Here is an 18,909-nt window from a genome sequence, read left to right on the forward strand (position 1 = left end):
TGGCACTGGCAGGCATAAACCAGATACAGTGTGAGAGAGTGTAGCTATTGGCGACTGTGGGGAAGTTCACATCTGTCAAGGCATCAGTTTGTGTGTTCAAACAACGGGATTTCCCCGCATTCATAAAACTACAGAATGATGATTTATTAAGCTTTTGTACAAAGTAACGGTATATCAGTATCAGTGATACCAGCCTGGGTTTTACTTGGTATAGGCTCAGAAAGGAAATTGGTGGTATCGCACATCACAAGCCCCATTTGTAAAGCCCTGCATCACTACCAGAGTCAGGACTCTCTTCTGACCAATATCAGTTTTTGTTCCGCCTAACGTTGCTGGTGGCTGGATGATGAAACACTGCGGAGCTGAAACAAACGAACACAAACCAAGAGGAGTAATGCCTCATTATTTAGTCAACCGAGTACTGGAGTTCTTCTGTTGCACACAGTTTATTTAACAATATGGTATATAAGTAAGAAATGAGTCTTTTACCAGTTTATACAGTGATTTCATTCTCTCTTCCTTATATTTATAGTATTTTGCTTAATAACTTGATTTACAATAGGAGAAAAAGTAAATCCCCCCCCAATTCAAGTTTTCGTGAGAGAGGAATGAGGGTTGATGACGTTTAGTTTTCCTCAGGGTGAATCTCAAATGTGGCCCTCATCTCTAGATAGCACACTGCTTAGTGTAAGATATAGAGGACGGGGCGTCATCAGAGATGTGGCCTACAAACAACCGGTGATCATTCCACCTCAGCTTAGGGGGCTGGTCTCTTTCTCACACTCTCTTTACACTTTACAACATTTGTATGACAAAAAAGTATGACAAACTCTTTTTAATGTCAAAGCAACAATTTTCTACACCTGCAAGACACAATTTTTTTTCCAAAATCCAGGCCACTGAGATGTAGGTTGCAGTCCTTGTTGTCTGTGTTTGTGAAACCAGTCGGAGCTGTAGTTATTTTAGTGACTGTGATGGTTTGTGTGTCAGTGTCTTCATGTGCGTCTGCATACATGCCCGTGTATACACAACCTGCTGCAGTCCATTTCCTATTTTAATACAACTGAGTGCTCTTCATACACACAAAGAGGAGGGGAACGGTCCCTGAACGCATCGTCTTGGAGTAATGGTACAACACTAGATTACAATTGCCAGGAATGACAGCTTGAGAAAAGAACAAAAACCTGGCCCAATTCCCAGACAAATTATTTTACAGTTTCAACAAAAAAATGCTTTTAGTTTCTTTTCCAAAGGTACAAAATAAAAAGATATGAATAATATAATGCAATTGTACATTTTCTTTAAAAAAAAGAAAAAGAAAGAAACAAGAAAGGCATGAAACCATACCAAAACAAACCAAAAATAAATTGAGTATTGAACACATTTGGTCTCAACCAAAAAATATATTCTTTGTGATTTAAATTTCATTTAAGAAGCAACTTGCAAATCCCTCAACATCTTAAGGAAGAAAACACCCATCACTTGGGTTTAGGAAACAATTACATTCCCTAGAAGTGTTGACTTTTTTTTTTTTTCCTCGTCCAAATTTTCTATTTTCTTTTTACAACAGTTGAAACTTTTTACATGTCAGTACAAAAAGACGTTCTCAACCTTAGAAAGAACAAAGCCCTCTACGGGTTAAAGAGTCTGTAAGGAACGTAGGAGGCAGAGGCGTGGGAGGATGGGTCCCTGGGAGTGACACTGTTCTTTAGTTAGTTCCCAGCAGAAATGCTACAATCCCTCCACAAACTTCTCCAGAGTGTCCCCTGTAGCATCTCCCACCATCCCCAAGTCACTGTTCAGCCCCCCTCTGTTGGGTGTATTAAGCTGCGGTAGCATGGCGCTCTGTTCTGGTGTCCCCAAGTGTCCCGCCTCTAGGGACCCTGAAAGCGGGCCCCCCAGTCCCGGGTGCGGGGAAGCAGAGTGGGGTGGATGTGGGTGCTGCGGTGAAGGCTGGGGCTGATTCTGGACCTGCGGCGAGGGACTGGAATGTGGCCGCTGCTGCTGGGGCTGTTGCGAGGGCGGACAGGGGGACTGGACTGGCGCGGGGGAGCGGACCTGGTTGTTGAGGGCATTTGCTAGTGTGGGCTGGCCAGGGAGGTGGCCTCCACCCTGGGGCTGGCCGGCCAGCAGGTGGGTCTGGGGGCTCATGGGGCTGGGCTGGGCAGGAGAGCCCATCTGCTGCTTGAGGACGGCCTGCTGCTGCTGGGGAAGTTGCTGCTGCTGCTGCTGGAGCATTCTTTGATGCAGTAAGTTCTGGGTGGAGTCCATTACCATGCCGGGCTGGGCCATCTGAGCCATGGTTGGGAGCTGGCCAATGGGTCCCCCAGCTGCTCCAGCACCTGCCTGCATGGCTATCTGCTGCTGCTGTTGCTGCATGCGGAGCTGGGAGTACGTAGATGCTGTCCCCTGCGCCTGGGTAGGGAACTGACCGGGATGGCCCTGAGGCATCACTCCCTGCTGCTGCTGTTGCTGCTGCTGCTGTTGTTGTCTTAAGAGCTGCCGACGGTAGAGCTCCTGGATCTGGGGGTTGGTGTTGTGTGCTGTGTTCATCAGCTGCCCTTGAGCCCCTAATGCGGCCATGCCCTGTGCAGGAGGCTGCTGGGGCTGCTGAGGGGGCATCCCCGGCCTCTGAACCGCCCCTCCTTGCATGGCCATGGCCTGCATTGCTGGCATGCCGGGCTGCTGCTGCTGACCTGCTTGCTGCTGTGGTTGGTTGGCATGGTACTTGGCTGTTCGCTGTTTGATAAAAGCAGCCATTAGCTGAGGGTTTGATTTGAGGATGTTGAGGACTTGCTGCTGCTGCTGGGGCGAGCTGGGAGACTTGAGGGTGCGGAGAAGGTCCTGCAGGGCATTGGGGGCAATAGCACCAGGTCTCTGGGGTGTCTGTGGCCGGGCACCAGGCTGCTGTGGGATCAGCATCCTCTGGCCCTGCTGAGGTTGCTGCCCTGGGGGCATCATGGCTCGCTGCAAGGTCATGGCCTGTTGTGGGGTCTGACCTGGGACAAGGCCTGGTTGTTGAGTCTGAGCTGCCTGCATGGGCCCTGCAGCTCCAGGCCACTGTCCTGGGGCCATGCCAGGTTGCATGACCTGTGGCCCCCGAGGCCCTGGCACCATCTGCATTGGTGGCTGCATCGGTCCAGTCATGCGCTGCTGTGGCTGCTGGGGGTTCATGGGTAATCCATTCATGTTCACCCGGTAATTCTGCTGGGCCTGCGCCATCATTTCAATGTGCCGTGCCATCTTGACCGCAGCAAGTGGAGGCTGCTGCTGTATCTGCTGAGGTTGCTGGGGCGGCTGAGGGAGAGGAGACTGCTGCTGGGGCCCAGGCTTGCCCTGAGACACTGGTGTTTGAGGCTGGCCATTGCGAGGTGTGTTGGGGAAAGAGGGGGACATGACACCTGCCGAGTTAGGCGTCTGTGGCTGGTTGGAGAGCGGCTGCTGGGGCGTCTGGGGAGTGTTGGGCTGGGCATGGGAAGTAGGAGTGCTGGGGGCAGCGGAGGCCGGTGGGGACGGTAGCGGCATGGTTCTCCCTTGCATGGTGGCCATTCTTCTCCTCATCAGCTGGGCCTGCTGGAGCCTATGCTGCAGCTGCTGCTGGCGAAGCTTGTGCTTGATGTTCAGGCAGAACGGGACAGGACACTTGTTCTCCTGACAGTGCTTTGCATGGTAACAGCACAAAGCAATGAGTTGCTTGCACACAGGGCAGCCACCGTTGGTTTTGCGCTTGCAGCCCTTGGTGTGCTGCACCACTCGCTTCATCTTCTGGCAGGACGGCAGAGAGCAGTTGGCATTGCGACACTGACAAGCGTGGACCAGGGACTGGATGCAGCGTTGGATACTTAGACGCCGGCTCTCCTGTGGGCTCTTGGAGGCCTCTCCACTCTGGCTGTTGCTGTCGTCGTCCAGGCCAAGGCCCCACTTCACCATCTGGTGCTCGTGTCCCTTTATGTTGTAACAACTAATGCACAGATCAAAGTCCTGCAGAAAAAGGCAGACGGGGAAACAGTGTGAGTCTAACAGAGGCTGATAAAAAGTTTCACAAATCTAGTCTTGATAGGAATAAAAAAAATTGGGATGTAATCCATAAATATTGCTGATTAATCCTTGTCTAGTCTGAAAGATGTCCACTTGAATTAACTATTTTACGCAAAGTGATTCAACCATTTCAAACACTGGACACGGACACAGGAGTTATTCATTATTAAAACAACAATACGGAACAGCAACAGTAGTGATAGTAGCAACTCACCTCGCACACGGTGCAGTGCCAGCGTGTCTCCACATGGTGCTTGCACTCATTGCAAGTGTAGACAAAGCGATCCTGTCCCTGGTTGTGCAGCTCCACCAGCATGCACATGGTGCTCCACTTGCACCTCCTGAGGGAGCTGAACTCCCAGTGTTTGTCCCTGGCCAGAGTCAGGAAGGCATCGCGGCCATCCATCAGGTCACAAGAGAGCATGGGGTCTGGGTCGGTGATGGGCGGCAGGGTGTTGGCCATGGGAACAGAGTGGAGGTGGATCACAAAGAACACCTTCAGTTGGCAGAGAAAAACACACAGAAATGAGTTATCAATCTTCATCTAGTATGCAAATGTTCATAATAAAATGCCTGTTCATCTTCAAAACTGCTTTAAATATTTATTATAAACGATATAAAGACAAACGTGTGACCTCTTTGTGCTTCTCCATGGTGGCGTAAAGCTTCTGGGACAGGTCATTGGCTACATTCGGCATCCCTGGCTTCTTCTTATTGGCTCGGCTCACGCTGCTCTTGTTTTTATTGGTCTTCTTGTTGTTCTTCTTCTTTGCGTTTTTGCTGTCACCAGGTGTACCCTGTGGGGGATAAACAATGACAGATATTCAAGAAAACAGCTTATTCAATTATCACATATGTTCACTATGTTGATAATTGACAACTTTAAAAGGAGTGGTTCATGAGAGCATGTTCATTATATAGAAGCATGGAAGTGCAAAATGGATCTCAGACAATAAAATGTATAAACTCTGACACATTGACTCAATGTTTGCACCTCAGGAGTTTCAGAGGCAGCTGTGTTCTCTTCCTTCTTCCTCTCCTCCTCTTCTTGCTCCAGCTCCTTGATGCTCTCTTCCAGCACGTTGGGCCAAAAGTCGCCTTCGAAGTACGGCAGCTCATTAGCGCTGGTCAGGCGGTCCTCTGTTGCCTGTTTAAAGATGTCCTGAGAGATAGACAAAAAACCACGATGATTCAGGTTATTAAAGATGTGTTTTGCTAGTTTTCAGCCATCCAACACACTCAGCATTTACATATTTCACGTTTTTACCTGTTATTACAGACAAAGTGTGTTCAGAACAACTATTAACAGAATTCTACCAGGAAGTGTGAACAGGAACAATTATTTTCAAAATTATTTGAATCTATTTTCAAAATTTGACAAGACAACACTTAATTCAAGTTTTGCATGAACATATAAAATTGTACTTTGCTCTAAATGTGCACATATTCAGACATAAGCCCTGTGTCAGCATTTAAAAGAAAAAGTCTCCTCCTTACTTTGTAGTCGTGCAGAATCCTCTCCGCAAATGCCTTATCCAGCATCTTCCTGTACCATTCCTGCAGTCTCTTCGGCTTTGGGATCTTCTGGTCCGGAGGATGGCAGTGGAAAATGTAGTCATCTCCTTCGCTAGGTGGACACGCCCAGATGTGGCCCTGGGCATACCTACAGGCATACACAGACCAAATATGAGACCAGGGGGACAGTGTTCACGTGAGGACATCTGCTGCCCTAATCACATAGCTCACTACAGAAACTCTTGTATTGTATCGTTGAAGACTGAAGTGGAAAAGGAGTGGTAGAGTAAGCCCTACCCAAGTTTCTTGACATATTCTAGGTAACCGATGAGGATCTCGTGGTACACTGCTGTTCGGAGACTCCGAGGTCTGAAGAAGTGAATACTGTCAAGGTATGATATGTAGACCCGTCTGCAGAGGTAGAGAGAGGGAACAGGGTTAATTTCAGCCATAAAAAGCACCTCAAGTGCCGTTCCTTTATTGCCACTGTACAAAATACAATAAAAGATGTACAGACCTAGTGTTGGGGAATGGGCACTCAGAGCCGTACTCCTGCACGTGCATGCCAAAGAAGCACACGTCCACGCCGTCAATCTCCTCAAAGGCGAAAAGTGCTTTGGTTCTGTAGGGAAACGTCTCGGGCATTTCTCCCGTGTCCACAAACCTGTCGTGAAAAGACAAGTCACACATTGGAGCAGCTAAAATATTTTGTGTTGTTCGGTCTTCGATTATTGCCTGCTAAAACATCGTGATGAAATTTTTGGAGGGTCAGTTCTCAACACAAAAGGGTGGATTATATCTCTTTTTCTTACTTTATTTGGACAGTGGATGAAGGCATGAAGGCATGTTGCCATAAAAGCATCTTAAAATAAAATTCTTAGAGCAAGTAAATAGTAAAGTGCAGCCATTTTTATAACAACAGTTCTAAAAATGTTTTTATTGTACTGTGACTATAAAAGCATCTTGGAAGCAAGAGTCATGAGCTGCCCGAGAAGTTTCCTTCTGCCACACTGCTTTTCACGACACTCAAGAGCATAATGGAACAATTCAAGTCAAGTGGCCTTGAGTCAATAAAAAGCCTGAAACGACTCAACCTGAAGATAACAGGTTGCTGGAGGATGGGCTCCTCCCTGCGAGCATGAGGCGACTTTGATCTTGTGTGATGAAACAGTGAACAACCCTCTGAGGTACTCAGGGAGGGTGTGTACTCCATCTCGTCAAACATGCGGGATTCCACAATCGCTCTGAGTGGGTATAAAAGCTTTATAGAGGGCATTCAGCTTTGTATGGCAGGGACAATAAAAAAAATCTCAGGACAAATACGAGCGGTGCCAGTGCATCTACAAATCAAGTAGGCAGGAACAGGTATTTGGTTGTGTGCAACATAGGTCATCTCGACTGTCGACTCTTTGGTTGTTCATTTGTTCGACCAAGGCAATTTAAGTTGATAAATAATACATAATAATCAAGTAACACACCAAAGTATACATTTCTTGGAATTATGAGCCTGTTTCTGTGATTCTGTTGATCTTATATGAAACATTTTCACCCAGTCATCTCTGTCAGTGATGTTTGTTCTCACCTGGCTTTCATGCCTGGTTTGACTTCCACCGTTTTGTCGGAGCTCGCCACAACTCGCACAAACACCTCTCCGGCCTCTGGGTGGTTCTGTCTCTTCAAGTATTTATTCACACGGTCCTCTATGTACATTCCCAATCGTGTCGACTGCAGCCCTACAGTGTACAAAAGCACAGGGGGAACTTTTTAGAGAAATGTCAATTCTTTTAACTCTCCAGGATAGAAGAAGAGTGGGGGGTCACACCAAGTCATCAACAACCTGCAGTAGCCCTCAATTTTAGCCGACATGTGAAGCAGTAGAACTCATTTGTCTGAGATAATGAGAGCTTGAGAGCTGTGTTGTCACCATATGCCACAAAAGGTCATATGTTCTCTCAGGAATACCAGTGAAACCACAAGGCCAACATCAAACAAAACACAAGGCCACCACTCCAGGAAAACCACTGAGGGAGACACATGCAGCCCATGTGCAGATAGCGGTGGTTTATATTATCTTGTGTCTTTAGTGCTTGTGAGAAAAAACCTGCAATAATCTGTTGACATTTTGAACACTGCATGACACAAGGCTGTTTCAAGGACCTGATATTTAAAATTCAAATGCAGCGAATTGAACTAACGTTTGGCAGAGAACTTGTTTTCCTTCCGTGTTTTTCCACTCTTCTTTAAACAGTTGTCACAGATGAATCTGGAAAGAGAAAGACAAGAAAGTTCGACTTACTAACACACAAAATATGTCAAAAACAATTATGCAAATCGAGTAAGAGTAGATGTTGACAGCTCACCCAGATGGCCAAATGACCTCGTAGTGTAAGACGCATATCTGGTGCATCTTCCGTCCACAATCTTTACATTCAACAAACCTAAAGAAATGAAAGAAACATTTTTTTGAAGGAATTTCAACATTTTAAATCAACTAAAAACAGAAATCTTTGTAACATGTAAGACTGGAAGGAGACATTTAGCTCTACCTGACTCACTCTTTGCTATATCAGCAGTGTTGGCCAAATGGTAAAAAAAAAGTGCAGAAATCTAGCAGTAGCACTTCTACAGTTCTTCTACATGTGCTCTGACATGGATAAACATGTTCCTGATTATCGTTTGTATGAATGTTGATATCTTAACTGCTCAGGAAACAAGCAAAGCAAACATCCCCATTCAAGTTTATATACCTCCAGTCGTTACGCACTTGCAAGCCAGCCAGTGCAAGTGCGCCTTTGTGGGAGGATTAATAAGTAACATGCATCTTATTCAACATTAAATCACTGAGAAGATGTGACAGGAAATCACTGCATATCAAAGAAATAAGGGCCTGTGTTCTCTGATGGAAAAACTTTCATTGGTCACACAGGGTTCCACTCAGCAGGTGGCGCTGCAGAGTTGCCCCGAGGCCTCACTGAAACCAAAGTGATTGATCAGAGAGCACCAGAGAGAAAAATGCAGACTGTGCACCAAAAGCACACAAACAAAGCCAGATGTGTGAGGCAGAAAATAACTTTTTAAGATGTGATCAGAAGGAGGAAGCAGGAAAAGGCAGTAAAATGATTATTCAACACATGCGATACTAACTTCTGAAAAAGAAGCACTGAAAGGACATGCTTCGCTGTCAGTATGAGTCCTACTCACTGAAAGGGTTTGAGGATTGGGGTGTACTTACGGTTCAGGGTCAAGAACATCATTCTTCTTCCGTTCGAACTGGTCTTTTGATATCATCCTGACATGTTGGAGAAAAGAAGGGAAAAAGAAATGAGGAAAACAAGACACGCACACACATAAACACCATCAGTCCAAAGCTCTGTGCATTTTTATTAATGGCGAAGTCTGTGTGGGGGCCACCCACAATAATAATGCATATATAATAAGCATATAAAAGACCTATGATGCCATTTAGGAAATATAAAAATCCAAAGATGAGGCTAAATAATGAATATGAAGTCACTACACCTACATTCTGGATTAGTGTCATGTAAGCAAACATTGAGACACTTCTCACAAGCAGAGACATTCTCTCTTTCTTATGAGAAACTGTGCTCAAATATCTATGAGCTACATAGCTGTAGTTTTGAAGATGACTGTCTCTCTGACCTGAACAGGGTTAAGTGAGAAGAACATTTCCATTTGCTCAAAATCCAAGAGTGAAAGGCAGGAAGGTTTGCCTCATAATATGTTCCTAAAACTGTATGTCTAACTTTTTTTTCTTTCTTTTTTTTTTTTTAAACAGTGAGTTTATCAATAGCCAGTTCACTTACGTCTGTGGCTGTGCGGGATCATCTCCTAACGTCACGCTCTCCCCCTGGATCTCATTGAAGCACTTCTCACAGAAGTGATACCTGTAAAAAGACACATTTAACATTCAGCACTTCAACACTTTACGTGTAGCTGAACAACAGCTAAGTGCAGCACTTGTGTTCTTTTTCACTGAAGTAGAAAAATTGGTAATATTGCAATGTTTAGTACTCGTGTGTCCAATTGTGCACAAAATAACACTGCTCTTTCATGTTTAATAACAGAGAGCAGGGGAATCCCTGAGCTCCCATTGAGAGTGTAAATGGACTGCGCTGCAGGAGCCTCGTGCTGTCTGTCAGACTGTGCTGTATCACTACTGCTGCTGTGCTGCTCCGCTCTCAAAGTGCCCAGTTCAAGTGTGAAAAAAGGGGCTGCAGTTACACAGTTTATACAGCAGGCGGTGCAAGGGAACGTGGTGTAAGCAGTCATCTGCTGAGAGGAAAAGGCAATGATGGGCATTGCTGTTTGTGGCCTGAACCAAAGTGTTAAATTTTCATCTGGCGTACCAGAGAGGGGGGCAGCAACACTGAAATCACTCATTCCCACATTCAGCAATGCTGCTTTGCTGCTCTCAGTGTTTCAGCTCTTTAGGGTTTCATGTCTTCAGAGCATCTCCCAACACGTGCAATGCCTGAACCTGGATGTTATTAAATGTTGCTTTGAGTTTCATGCAGTGCCAGGACGGTGAGGCAGAGTTGTAAAAGCTGAAGCTGGGACTACTGCCTGAATCCCAGTGGTCCCTCTAGCTCTAGACAGATCCCCGGCTGTAGGGGGTGGGTATTATACAGTTCAAATAGCTACATTTACTACCCATCAAGTAACAACTGGGCATACAAATGTCCGTGACGTGTATGAGATGATTCAGTGAGTGTATTATTTTTATACCATAGGCATACCTGAGTTGACAGGCACAGTGCAATATATGTTATACATTGACAAATGCACACATTTATCCACGCCGATACCTGTTCTGGTAGCTGTAGTATGTGCCTCCTGTAGGTATGGTGCAGAGCTGCTTGCCATAGCAACAGAGGGTTTGAGGGGAGAACTCGTACTGCAGACACATGTGGGATGACAAAGTTGGTCAAACAATGTAAACTAATTCACCCAATAAATCCTTTCTATCAGGAGCAGGAAACGTCATTATTATGAGTTATTTAAAGTTTAGCATAAATTGTCCTCATTTAGTGCCTTGTGGACCAAATGTGGACACATTTTTAAAATAATCACAATCACATGGTGAAAAGTAAAACTCATCCTCATCCTACTGAGTCAAACTGTTTTTACTTGTTTGACCTTGTTTTAAACAAAATCCAAGAGTGAAAAAAGGAAGTCTTAGTAACCTGGCAGCCTAAATCATTTCCCTCACACCAATGCTTTTTCATTCTTCCCTCCCTTCTCCATTTACAATATCATTAACTATATTTATCTCACCTTCCTCCCGCAGCAGTATCCCAGACCCTGCATGACAGGGTCAATCTCTGACTCGAACACCTCAGCCAGCTTGGAGCAGTACTTGTAGACACGGGATGTCTTGCGGTTGTAAAGCCAGGCGTTGTTGAACATCAGCCAGACATCGTCAACATACTGCCAAGGCTCTTGGTACTGGCCCGTGTCAAGCTTACGCTTTATAGTAGACAGGTCTATTGGGTTCTTAACAATGTCAAAGTAGTCCTAGAAAGAGAAGGGTGAATGTTACAGACCAAAGAGCTAAAACACTGCAGCTGAAGTATGTGTGTTCACTAAAACTGGCAACAACAGTTAATATCACATGAAAGATGATTTTCATTATTTCAAAGGTTTTGTTTTAAGTGAAAACATTACGTGGGAAGTGCATGTGCACTACCTACCGGGATACCCAGAAGCATGGGGTCTACTGGCTGTCTGAAGGGCAGCGACTCAGGGTCCTGCCTGTACAGAGACTCCAGAGTCGGCATCAAAGCCTGGCGCAACTCCTCTGGCTTAAAGACTGGAAAATGAAGCAAGGAAAGACAAAGTAGGTTATCAAAAAGAGAGAGAGAAATCAGGAGAAAAACCTTAGTATACAGGGGGAAAAAACAGGGACAAAGTTAAACGGTTACACTTTTTCTTTGCTAGACATTTAATCTTTAAGATAAAATTCACATGAGCTTCACACAGATTACAGACATTCTGAACACTAAAAAGCAAAACCTGTTAGTGAACAAAAGCAAAACTAAATGCTGGCCTGGTTTGTGGTCAGTACTGCAAATGTTCTAACAACTGAAATACGACAGCACATTAACACCAACACCATGTTACAGACTATAATTTTATATTATAACCAGGGCTCAAGTCTAATGGTGAAATGTGTCAGGGACAGACAGAGATCTTTCCTGGGAATGTTCTTGGCGGAAAGGGATTTTTGTAAGTCGCTTAGCAAATGATAAACTGAACTGAGAGCTGACTACAACAGAGTGTGTCTTCTCATGGTGTTACTACAGTTCTCTATCTCTCCATAGCGATGTGTCAGCGCTATTTACAGTTGTTGGGTGTCTAATTAGTGTCCAGACCTTTGAAAAATATGACTCGTATCTATGGCAGACGCATAATGTTTAATTTCCCTGATACTACAGTGTGAACAACAAATTTATGGTTAGAATGGCAGGTGGAGAGCTGGTCATCTGTTAGCAACTGACTGCAACAGAGCTAATAATACATTTTGATATGAGTTGGTTTACCTTTACTTCGGGGTGGTTAAACTTGTTTTTGGTCATCTGGGGACCTGATTCTGACTAACATCTACTGTGCAATACATTACTTGCTCCATTTCTGTGCAAGAGTTTTGATCATTTCACAACTTAACGCGCATTGATACTTGCTTGCCAATCAGTTGTTCCAAATCTTACAATAGGTGGGTATCAGGATTAGTCGAGCATATTCTACCAGCGGATGCACAGCCCATTCATTATTTGCCTAAAATGCTTGCAAGATCAAAGAGTCTGCACATTGTTCAAAGTCAGTGCCAGACTAATAATGTTGTAATCATACGTTTAAAGGAAACTCTAAATAAGTCACGACTGTCTGGCAGTTGTTTAAACATTACTGGCAATAACGGAAAAACCCTTTCTGTTTACCGAGTGTCTGAATCAATTCCAGACTCTACACAGATTTTATACATCCTTCAGCAGCAGACTCACTTTTCCTCCGTGACTGAGAGGGGGATGACGAGGTCGTGCTGTTGGCTCCACCCTCTTCCTCTTCTTTGGGTTCCGTCTTCATTTCCGGCTTTTTGTCCTCCACCTCCATCGGCTCCGGCTTCTCCTCTGGCTCTTCCTTCTTCACCAGCGTTGATGTAGAGTCTTCCTCGGTCTACAGACAAAAAGGCAAATGAGACATTGTAGCACGAAAATACGCTTTCTTGTGTGTGTGTGTGGTGTGAGTTTGTTTGTTCCTTGATAATCTCATTCCATTGACAATCTGATCAGATCTGTTCTCAAAATTAATGATGAAGGAGTGTGATTATATGCATATAACATAGGTGCTCTATACTTAATATTTTTTTCTCTTTTCTGGTAGAGAAATATGCCATAGGCTTTCATTATTATGTTGCAATGTCCATTAATGAAAAGGACTTATGTTTTTTCCATATTTAGATTTAAGCAACACGTACGATTGTTTAGATTCCTTCGACTGTAATGTGAAGGAGAAAGACATTTTTTCAAATAAATTTAGTCCTGTCAAACAATAAAATAAAGGAGTTGATTGATAATTCTATAGATGGATAAAGCAAACTTAAGATAAAGTAAATCTAATCAAGCTACATAAGTTTTACTGAAACTGTTTTTCATCTAAAATGAAGAGAAGGAAGAATCAATAGAGAGAAGACGCACAAACAAGTTGAAAGCAGCATGAATCAATAAATGGACAGATGAATCAGTTTATGTGTATGTGAAACACATGGCTTTAACCCACCTCCATCTTGGGCTCAGTTTTGCCGCCAGCGGCCTCAAACTCCTGTTGGTCATGGTGTGCCTCTACTTTGACCTCCTGGACGGGCAGGTCTGCTCCAACATGCTGCGAGTGCAGGTCAGCGCTGGCTGCTGAGGCCGGCGTGGGCACTCGGTTATCCAGACTGGCCCCTGATTGGGATAGCTGAAACATAGAAGAGAGGAAGAGAAATATGAGGTACTGGAAACAACACATTTGCTTTTTTTATGCATGCAGAGCTGAAGCCACGGCACAGATGAACACCTTCCATATTGATTTCATTGCTCCCTTAAGCTGAAAGACATAACATTCCCTTTGTGGTGGATGCTACAAACAGTGGTGAAGATGCAGTTATCAGACAAAAAGGTGGATGCAGATGGGACGGGTTTGGAACATGGCAGTCAGAGGGATGGGAGTTTGCAGAGGGAGTCAGAGTGGAGGGCATGCGGAGGGTCTCAGTCTCACCGGCGTGGTAGGGGGTTGAGGCGGGGGCTGCGTCTGTGCTGCTGCGGGGAGCTCCGCCTGGGGTTGGGGCTGGGTGGGGCGGGGTGGGGTGGCACCCGGGGCTGGGGCAGGGCCAGGGCCGGGTAGGGTGGGGGTAGAGCTGCGGCTGGAGGGCTGGGGGTGCGGCAAGTTAGTGGCCGCCCCAGCCGTGGCGGCGGAGGAGGCAGCAGGTGGAGGTGTGGAGTGCAAGGGGGTTTGAGGGGAGGCTAGCTGAGGGCCCAGCGAGGGGCCAAGTGCATTCATTGGGAGGTTAGCGTTCTGCTGCTGCTGTTGCTGCTGCTGCTGCTGCTGGAGAGAAGGACACACACAAAGGGCAGGCAGACATACACACAAACGAGATAAGCAGACAAACATACAATCAAAAGGTCAAACACAACACCACACACAATTTAAGATTTACAGAGCACCTTGTGATTGATATGAGAACAATTTAAGAGCAATTAGTCCATAGTATGATTGGTGGAAGTAGTTTGATTTTAGTTTCCCAGGAGCTAGTTGAAATCAGCACAATGTTGTAGCTACTCCAAAAAGGATAGCATTACTGACATCAGTTATCCAACATTGTTGACTACGGCTCCAGACCCCTCGTGTTCCTCTTCATGTCTCACCTGGGTGACGGCAGCCTGTGCAGGTGGCTGGCCAATGCCAGGTCCCACGGTGACATTCATGGCACCTGTTGCAGCGACTGCAGCAGATCCTGGAGGGAACTGGGTCTGAGCCAGAAACTGTCCCTGGCTGGCCGTCTGGCCTACCATGTTACCACCACCGTGTCCCGCCATCATGCCCTGTGCCTGGGGCATCCTGGAGGGAGACATGCCCATCTACAAGACAAGAAAAGAGGATGTTACGAAGAGAAGAGTGACAGGAATTTCTACAGACCAAGCATGTGCCATGACTAAGTTCATTCAAATTTCTGGCATTCCCGTGCCATAGTAATGCATTCATGCTACACAATGAATTTCTTCCTTTGACAATAAAGCTGTGTGAGTGTGATTGTGGATGGAGGGCTAGAGTAATTCCTGATTTCCGTCTCTTTCACAGTCTTCCTGCTGATGTCTATAATGTCTAGAGTTGAAGTAATTATTAGACTAATCGATATTTGTTTTCCTTATAAAACAAGAACAGGTTAGTGCTCTCTTTTAATTGCCCTGCATATTTCGAAAAATCTTCTTTAAATCCTCTTGAAGAGCTGGTAAACTACTGGCATTATTTTGATTAATTTCATATGTATGATTCAAAATATTAATAAAAAAATTATTATGTTGTAAAATTCGAATTTGTAGTTGTGCTGTTAAGAATCCCTTATGTCAATTGTGAAAAATAAATAATATATTATTACAGGGGGCTAATTGATTAGGGAAATATGTATTCCTACTTGAGCCCAGATATATGTTTTAAGCAATTTAAGCAGGACTGAAATGAAATGAAATCGACACACACTGTGATCCTCTTCTTTAAAAAGGCATGCAAAAACAGGGCACACTATTTTGCACTAAAAGGTCAGTGTCTCTTTTGCACGCCAGGGTTGCTAAAAGCTTTGCTTGGCATAATCTGGCTAACTGTGACACTACAGAGCAACAAGTCTGCCCTTAACTTTCCACGTTACCTGCTTCTACAAACAGCAGTCCCTCATGACTTGGCAAGTGGACTACTTTTAATAAGCCTGCCTAGCTCATGTTACCTATATATCATATATATATGTATGCGTGTGTGTGTGCGTGTGTGTGTGTGTGTGTGTGTGTGTGTGTGCGTGCGCACTGTGATTTGCCCTCCTCACCGCTGGAACGGAGCTCATGTTCATTTGCTGTGGATGGTTCATAGGTGAGGCAGCCCGGGCTCCCATTGGTGCCTGGGATATCTGGGCATTGGGCAGAGCCATGTGGTTGAACTGGTTGATTCCTGTACAGAAGAGCGGACCTTAATGTTCAACTCCACAAGGAGTGCAGAGGCACCATACAATGCAAAGATAAAGTTGGCAGCTTTTTATTCTCGTTAAACCTTTACGTGTTACTTTTCAGGCAGCTTGAGCCGCACAGTTTGACTTGTGCATCTGCTGTCTTTGCTTGTTTGCTTTTCATGACATTGAAGCGTTTGCATGTGAATATTTTCTGCCTCATCAACAGGCTTCTTCATTGAGATGTCCAGATAATATAGCTTTGTATTTTTCCTTTTCATCGTCCACATCATTGTTCTCTACAACCTCATTTATTTTCTTCTGTCTTGTTTAAGTAATGTGGGTCTTTTCCAGATACATTTTCGGCATTATGATGAGCAGTTTCATGTTCTGTATTCTGACTTTCCGTTGTTTTAATTGACTCCAAAAAAAAACATATCATGTGCTACATACATCTGAGACGTACCTTGTGAAACCTGCATGCGATTCATGATCTGATTTGGCATGTTGGGCAGAGCAACAGGTCCATCTGTAAAGCAAATAGAAAGAACGTTTTAACTAAAAGTAAGCCTGAAGAATGACATAACCAGCTCTAATGAAAAAAACTTACTAACTACTCAACACCACCACTGCCACTGCATTTATTATCATTTCTAAATTACGGAAGCTACTGAACACATGACTAATGACTGGATATAGGTCAGTATGGATAAAGTCATCCCTGAAGGTATCTCTAATGACATATGGTAATATATTTTCTGAAAACCTTTATACCATCTACAAATAAAATGATCATTTGTTTTTGTCATCAAAAAAACTTAAAATGATATACAACATTTCACACAGCGGCCTAACACAACCAGAGATATTAAAAGCTACATCCACTACCGTATAACAGACAGTAAGATGTCTTCTGGCTGCCATATCACAGAGAAAACAGCTCATAATATAAACATAGGTTTATGTATAAAATATCAGACACTATATAGTTGTCAACGGTTTACGAGACTGTGTAAAAAAAACTTTCAAAGAAACTTTTAGGTAATTTGAGATTTTACCTGCAAGACTTGCAAACATTGTACTCACTCTGTGGCCTTGGGCCAAAGGCATTGGGCTGGGGGAGGCTGGGCTGCTGAGCCCCCTGGGCGGCCAAAGGTGCCTGGTTCAGGATCTGCTTCTGTAGCCTTGAGCGCCTCTTCTCCTCCAGTTCCTTTTGGATCTTATAGATTTTCTCAGCTAGGAAGTGATAGTACTCATCCTGGAGGGAGGGAAGGGCAGGTAGTACAATAAGCAGAGCGTTTATTTTATGGCTTGGCTAAAAGGTTGTGTGTGTTGATAAATTGAGCAATAGCAAGTTATATCCTAGTTGGGGTGCTTTTCTAGAAAACCTACCCGGCTGTTGGCTGACTCGTACATGTCGCCCTCCACCTTCCTGGCGTAGGCCACCAGGTTCTCCATTCGTCTGTCCTTCAAAGCTGCCGGGTCAGGGGTAGGGAATATGGCTTGTACTCTGCCACAGAAGAACAGAATTTGCAGCAATTATTATCTTTGGCCATTTTTACTACTCTACTTCAAACCTTTGCTTAAAAAATCCCTCCTCTAAGAAAGAGTCAAGTAAGGAGACTGACGAGCATTCTCAAAGAGTTAGATCTCTCCAGGAGAGGTACGTACAGTTTGTGTACGAGGTGATTGCGCAGGTCCTGAGTGACGTGCTCATGCCACGCTTTCCTGGTGCCGGTGGCAGAGATAGGTGCTGCTGTGGGGAGGTTGCCCATTGAGCCCACAGTCGACCCGTCTGACAGCAGCTGACTGGAGGTGGAAAAGGAGAAAGGTTAGAAATTACAGCTTCTATTGCTGTGTTTTCATACACAGTGTCATTTCTTTTTAAACTACACTGTCATAATAGCTTCAGATCTAGTAAACCTGGATATTCTAAGTAGCTAATTTAAGCTTTCTGCATTTGAAAGAACATTTAAGGTCAATAAATGCACTGTAGTTAATGGCGGGTACTGACTTGTTAGTGTTGAGTGCGTTGGGGAGGGAGTCTGTGTGCAGGTTTGTCTGGTCTGAAGTGGTCACGCCCATTGTTGCACCTCCAAGAGCCATCTGGTTACCTGTGAATATGGAAAGCTGTGACCAAACAGCACTACCTCGATTTCAGAAATCGAGCTCTGAAAGGCTGCCATGTCTACAACTGAAGAGTACTCTATATAACAAGGAACCCACTAAAATAGCAGAGTGACTTGATGAAAAGGCAGCTTAACAACAGCATTTAATAAACAATGATTTTCCATCATTTTTCCCAGATTGATCTTTCTCTTTACAATTCTGAAACTCAAATGTACGTGCATATTGTCTGATTCGTTTCACACAGATTCTGAGACCCATTTAAGAGCCTTGCAGCTGGGTGTGCTGTGCATTTACAAGTCCGTGCATACACACATACACAGTATAAGTTTCTAAAAAAGAAAAAATAGGGGGAAAAAAATCAGCCTGTCTGTCTTTACCAAGTGCATTGATGGATCTCATCTGCTGTGGAAGCTGCTGTTGTTGCTGGGCCTGTGCGTTCTGAGCGCCAGCTGTCTGTGCTGGGCCCGTGGCCTGCTGTGTCTGGGCCTGCCCAGTGGCCTGGCTGCTGTAGGGCAGCCCAAGTGCCGCGTAGGCTCTCTGCATGGAGCTCGGGTCTATGGGGGTTGAGGTATTGATGGTGGGAGTACTGGGCTGGCCCACACCAACTGAGGACATGGGGTTCTGGAGGCCAGTATTGGGGGAGCTCAGCTTGGCTGTAGAGAGAGAGATAGAGCAGTCAAAAACACTCAAATACAATCAAACTCAATATACTATACCATCTTGCTCTACTGCTGTACTAGCTAGAGTACATAAACAAAATGCAAATGTTGATACTGTGTGCCAAGCCCGATAAATATGAAGAGAGTCTGTTTTGGTCAAAACACGGCAAAGACGTAGAATACTTCAGACAGGTACCAAATACAAATGCATACACACTTTGACCTCTGGTAAGATGCAGTCACAAGGCAGTATGATACAGTGAGAACATTAAAGTAAGGCTAAACACTTTAAACAGCAGTGAACTGAATAAATACATAAATCCCTTCAGGGGACAGAGCATTAGCATATTTTTCTGGGGT

At 44.7% G+C, this 18,909-nt stretch overlaps 1 protein-coding gene across 3 annotated transcripts in view; it reads right to left on the minus strand.

Annotated features, from left to right (window-relative positions):
* Positions 1 to 820: 820 nt before the first annotated feature.
* Positions 821 to 18,909, minus strand: part of crebbpa (CREB binding lysine acetyltransferase a) — a 44,549-nt gene continuing 26,460 nt past the window's right edge. The window contains exons 6-31 of one of the 3 annotated variants that reach the window (XM_084369067.1): positions 18,268 to 18,543; positions 17,775 to 17,874; positions 17,432 to 17,569; positions 17,153 to 17,270; positions 16,847 to 17,018; positions 16,227 to 16,289; positions 15,644 to 15,765; positions 14,475 to 14,687; positions 13,828 to 14,151; positions 13,348 to 13,527; positions 12,573 to 12,744; positions 11,265 to 11,383; positions 10,849 to 11,088; positions 10,380 to 10,468; positions 9,378 to 9,458; positions 8,786 to 8,842; positions 7,914 to 7,991; positions 7,749 to 7,816; positions 7,136 to 7,286; positions 6,071 to 6,217; positions 5,851 to 5,964; positions 5,536 to 5,701; positions 5,033 to 5,200; positions 4,674 to 4,835; positions 4,253 to 4,534; positions 821 to 3,981 (exon numbers count right to left, since the gene is read on the minus strand). In XM_084369067.1, the coding sequence (XP_084225193.1) occupies positions 1,732 to 3,981; positions 4,253 to 4,534; positions 4,674 to 4,835; positions 5,033 to 5,200; positions 5,536 to 5,701; positions 5,851 to 5,964; positions 6,071 to 6,217; positions 7,136 to 7,286; positions 7,749 to 7,816; positions 7,914 to 7,991; positions 8,786 to 8,842; positions 9,378 to 9,458; positions 10,380 to 10,468; positions 10,849 to 11,088; positions 11,265 to 11,383; positions 12,573 to 12,744; positions 13,348 to 13,527; positions 13,828 to 14,151; positions 14,475 to 14,687; positions 15,644 to 15,765; positions 16,227 to 16,289; positions 16,847 to 17,018; positions 17,153 to 17,270; positions 17,432 to 17,569; positions 17,775 to 17,874; positions 18,268 to 18,543 (6,050 nt within the window). In that variant the 3' untranslated portion in view covers positions 821 to 1,731. Of the gene's footprint in view, positions 3,982 to 4,252; positions 4,535 to 4,673; positions 4,836 to 5,032; positions 5,201 to 5,535; positions 5,702 to 5,850; positions 5,965 to 6,070; positions 6,218 to 7,135; positions 7,287 to 7,748; positions 7,817 to 7,913; positions 7,992 to 8,785; positions 8,843 to 9,377; positions 9,459 to 10,379; positions 10,469 to 10,848; positions 11,089 to 11,264; positions 11,384 to 12,572; positions 12,745 to 13,347; positions 13,528 to 13,827; positions 14,155 to 14,474; positions 14,688 to 15,643; positions 15,766 to 16,226; positions 16,290 to 16,846; positions 17,019 to 17,152; positions 17,271 to 17,431; positions 17,570 to 17,774; positions 17,875 to 18,267; positions 18,544 to 18,909 lie in introns of all 3 variants that reach the window. The other 2 variants (XM_084369066.1, XM_084369068.1) reach the window with 2 other exon arrangements.

Source organism: Pagrus pagrus, assembly GCF_965226575.1.
Source record: "Pagrus pagrus genome assembly, chromosome: 2".
NCBI classification, from domain to species: domain Eukaryota; kingdom Metazoa; phylum Chordata; class Actinopteri; order Spariformes; family Sparidae; genus Pagrus; species Pagrus pagrus.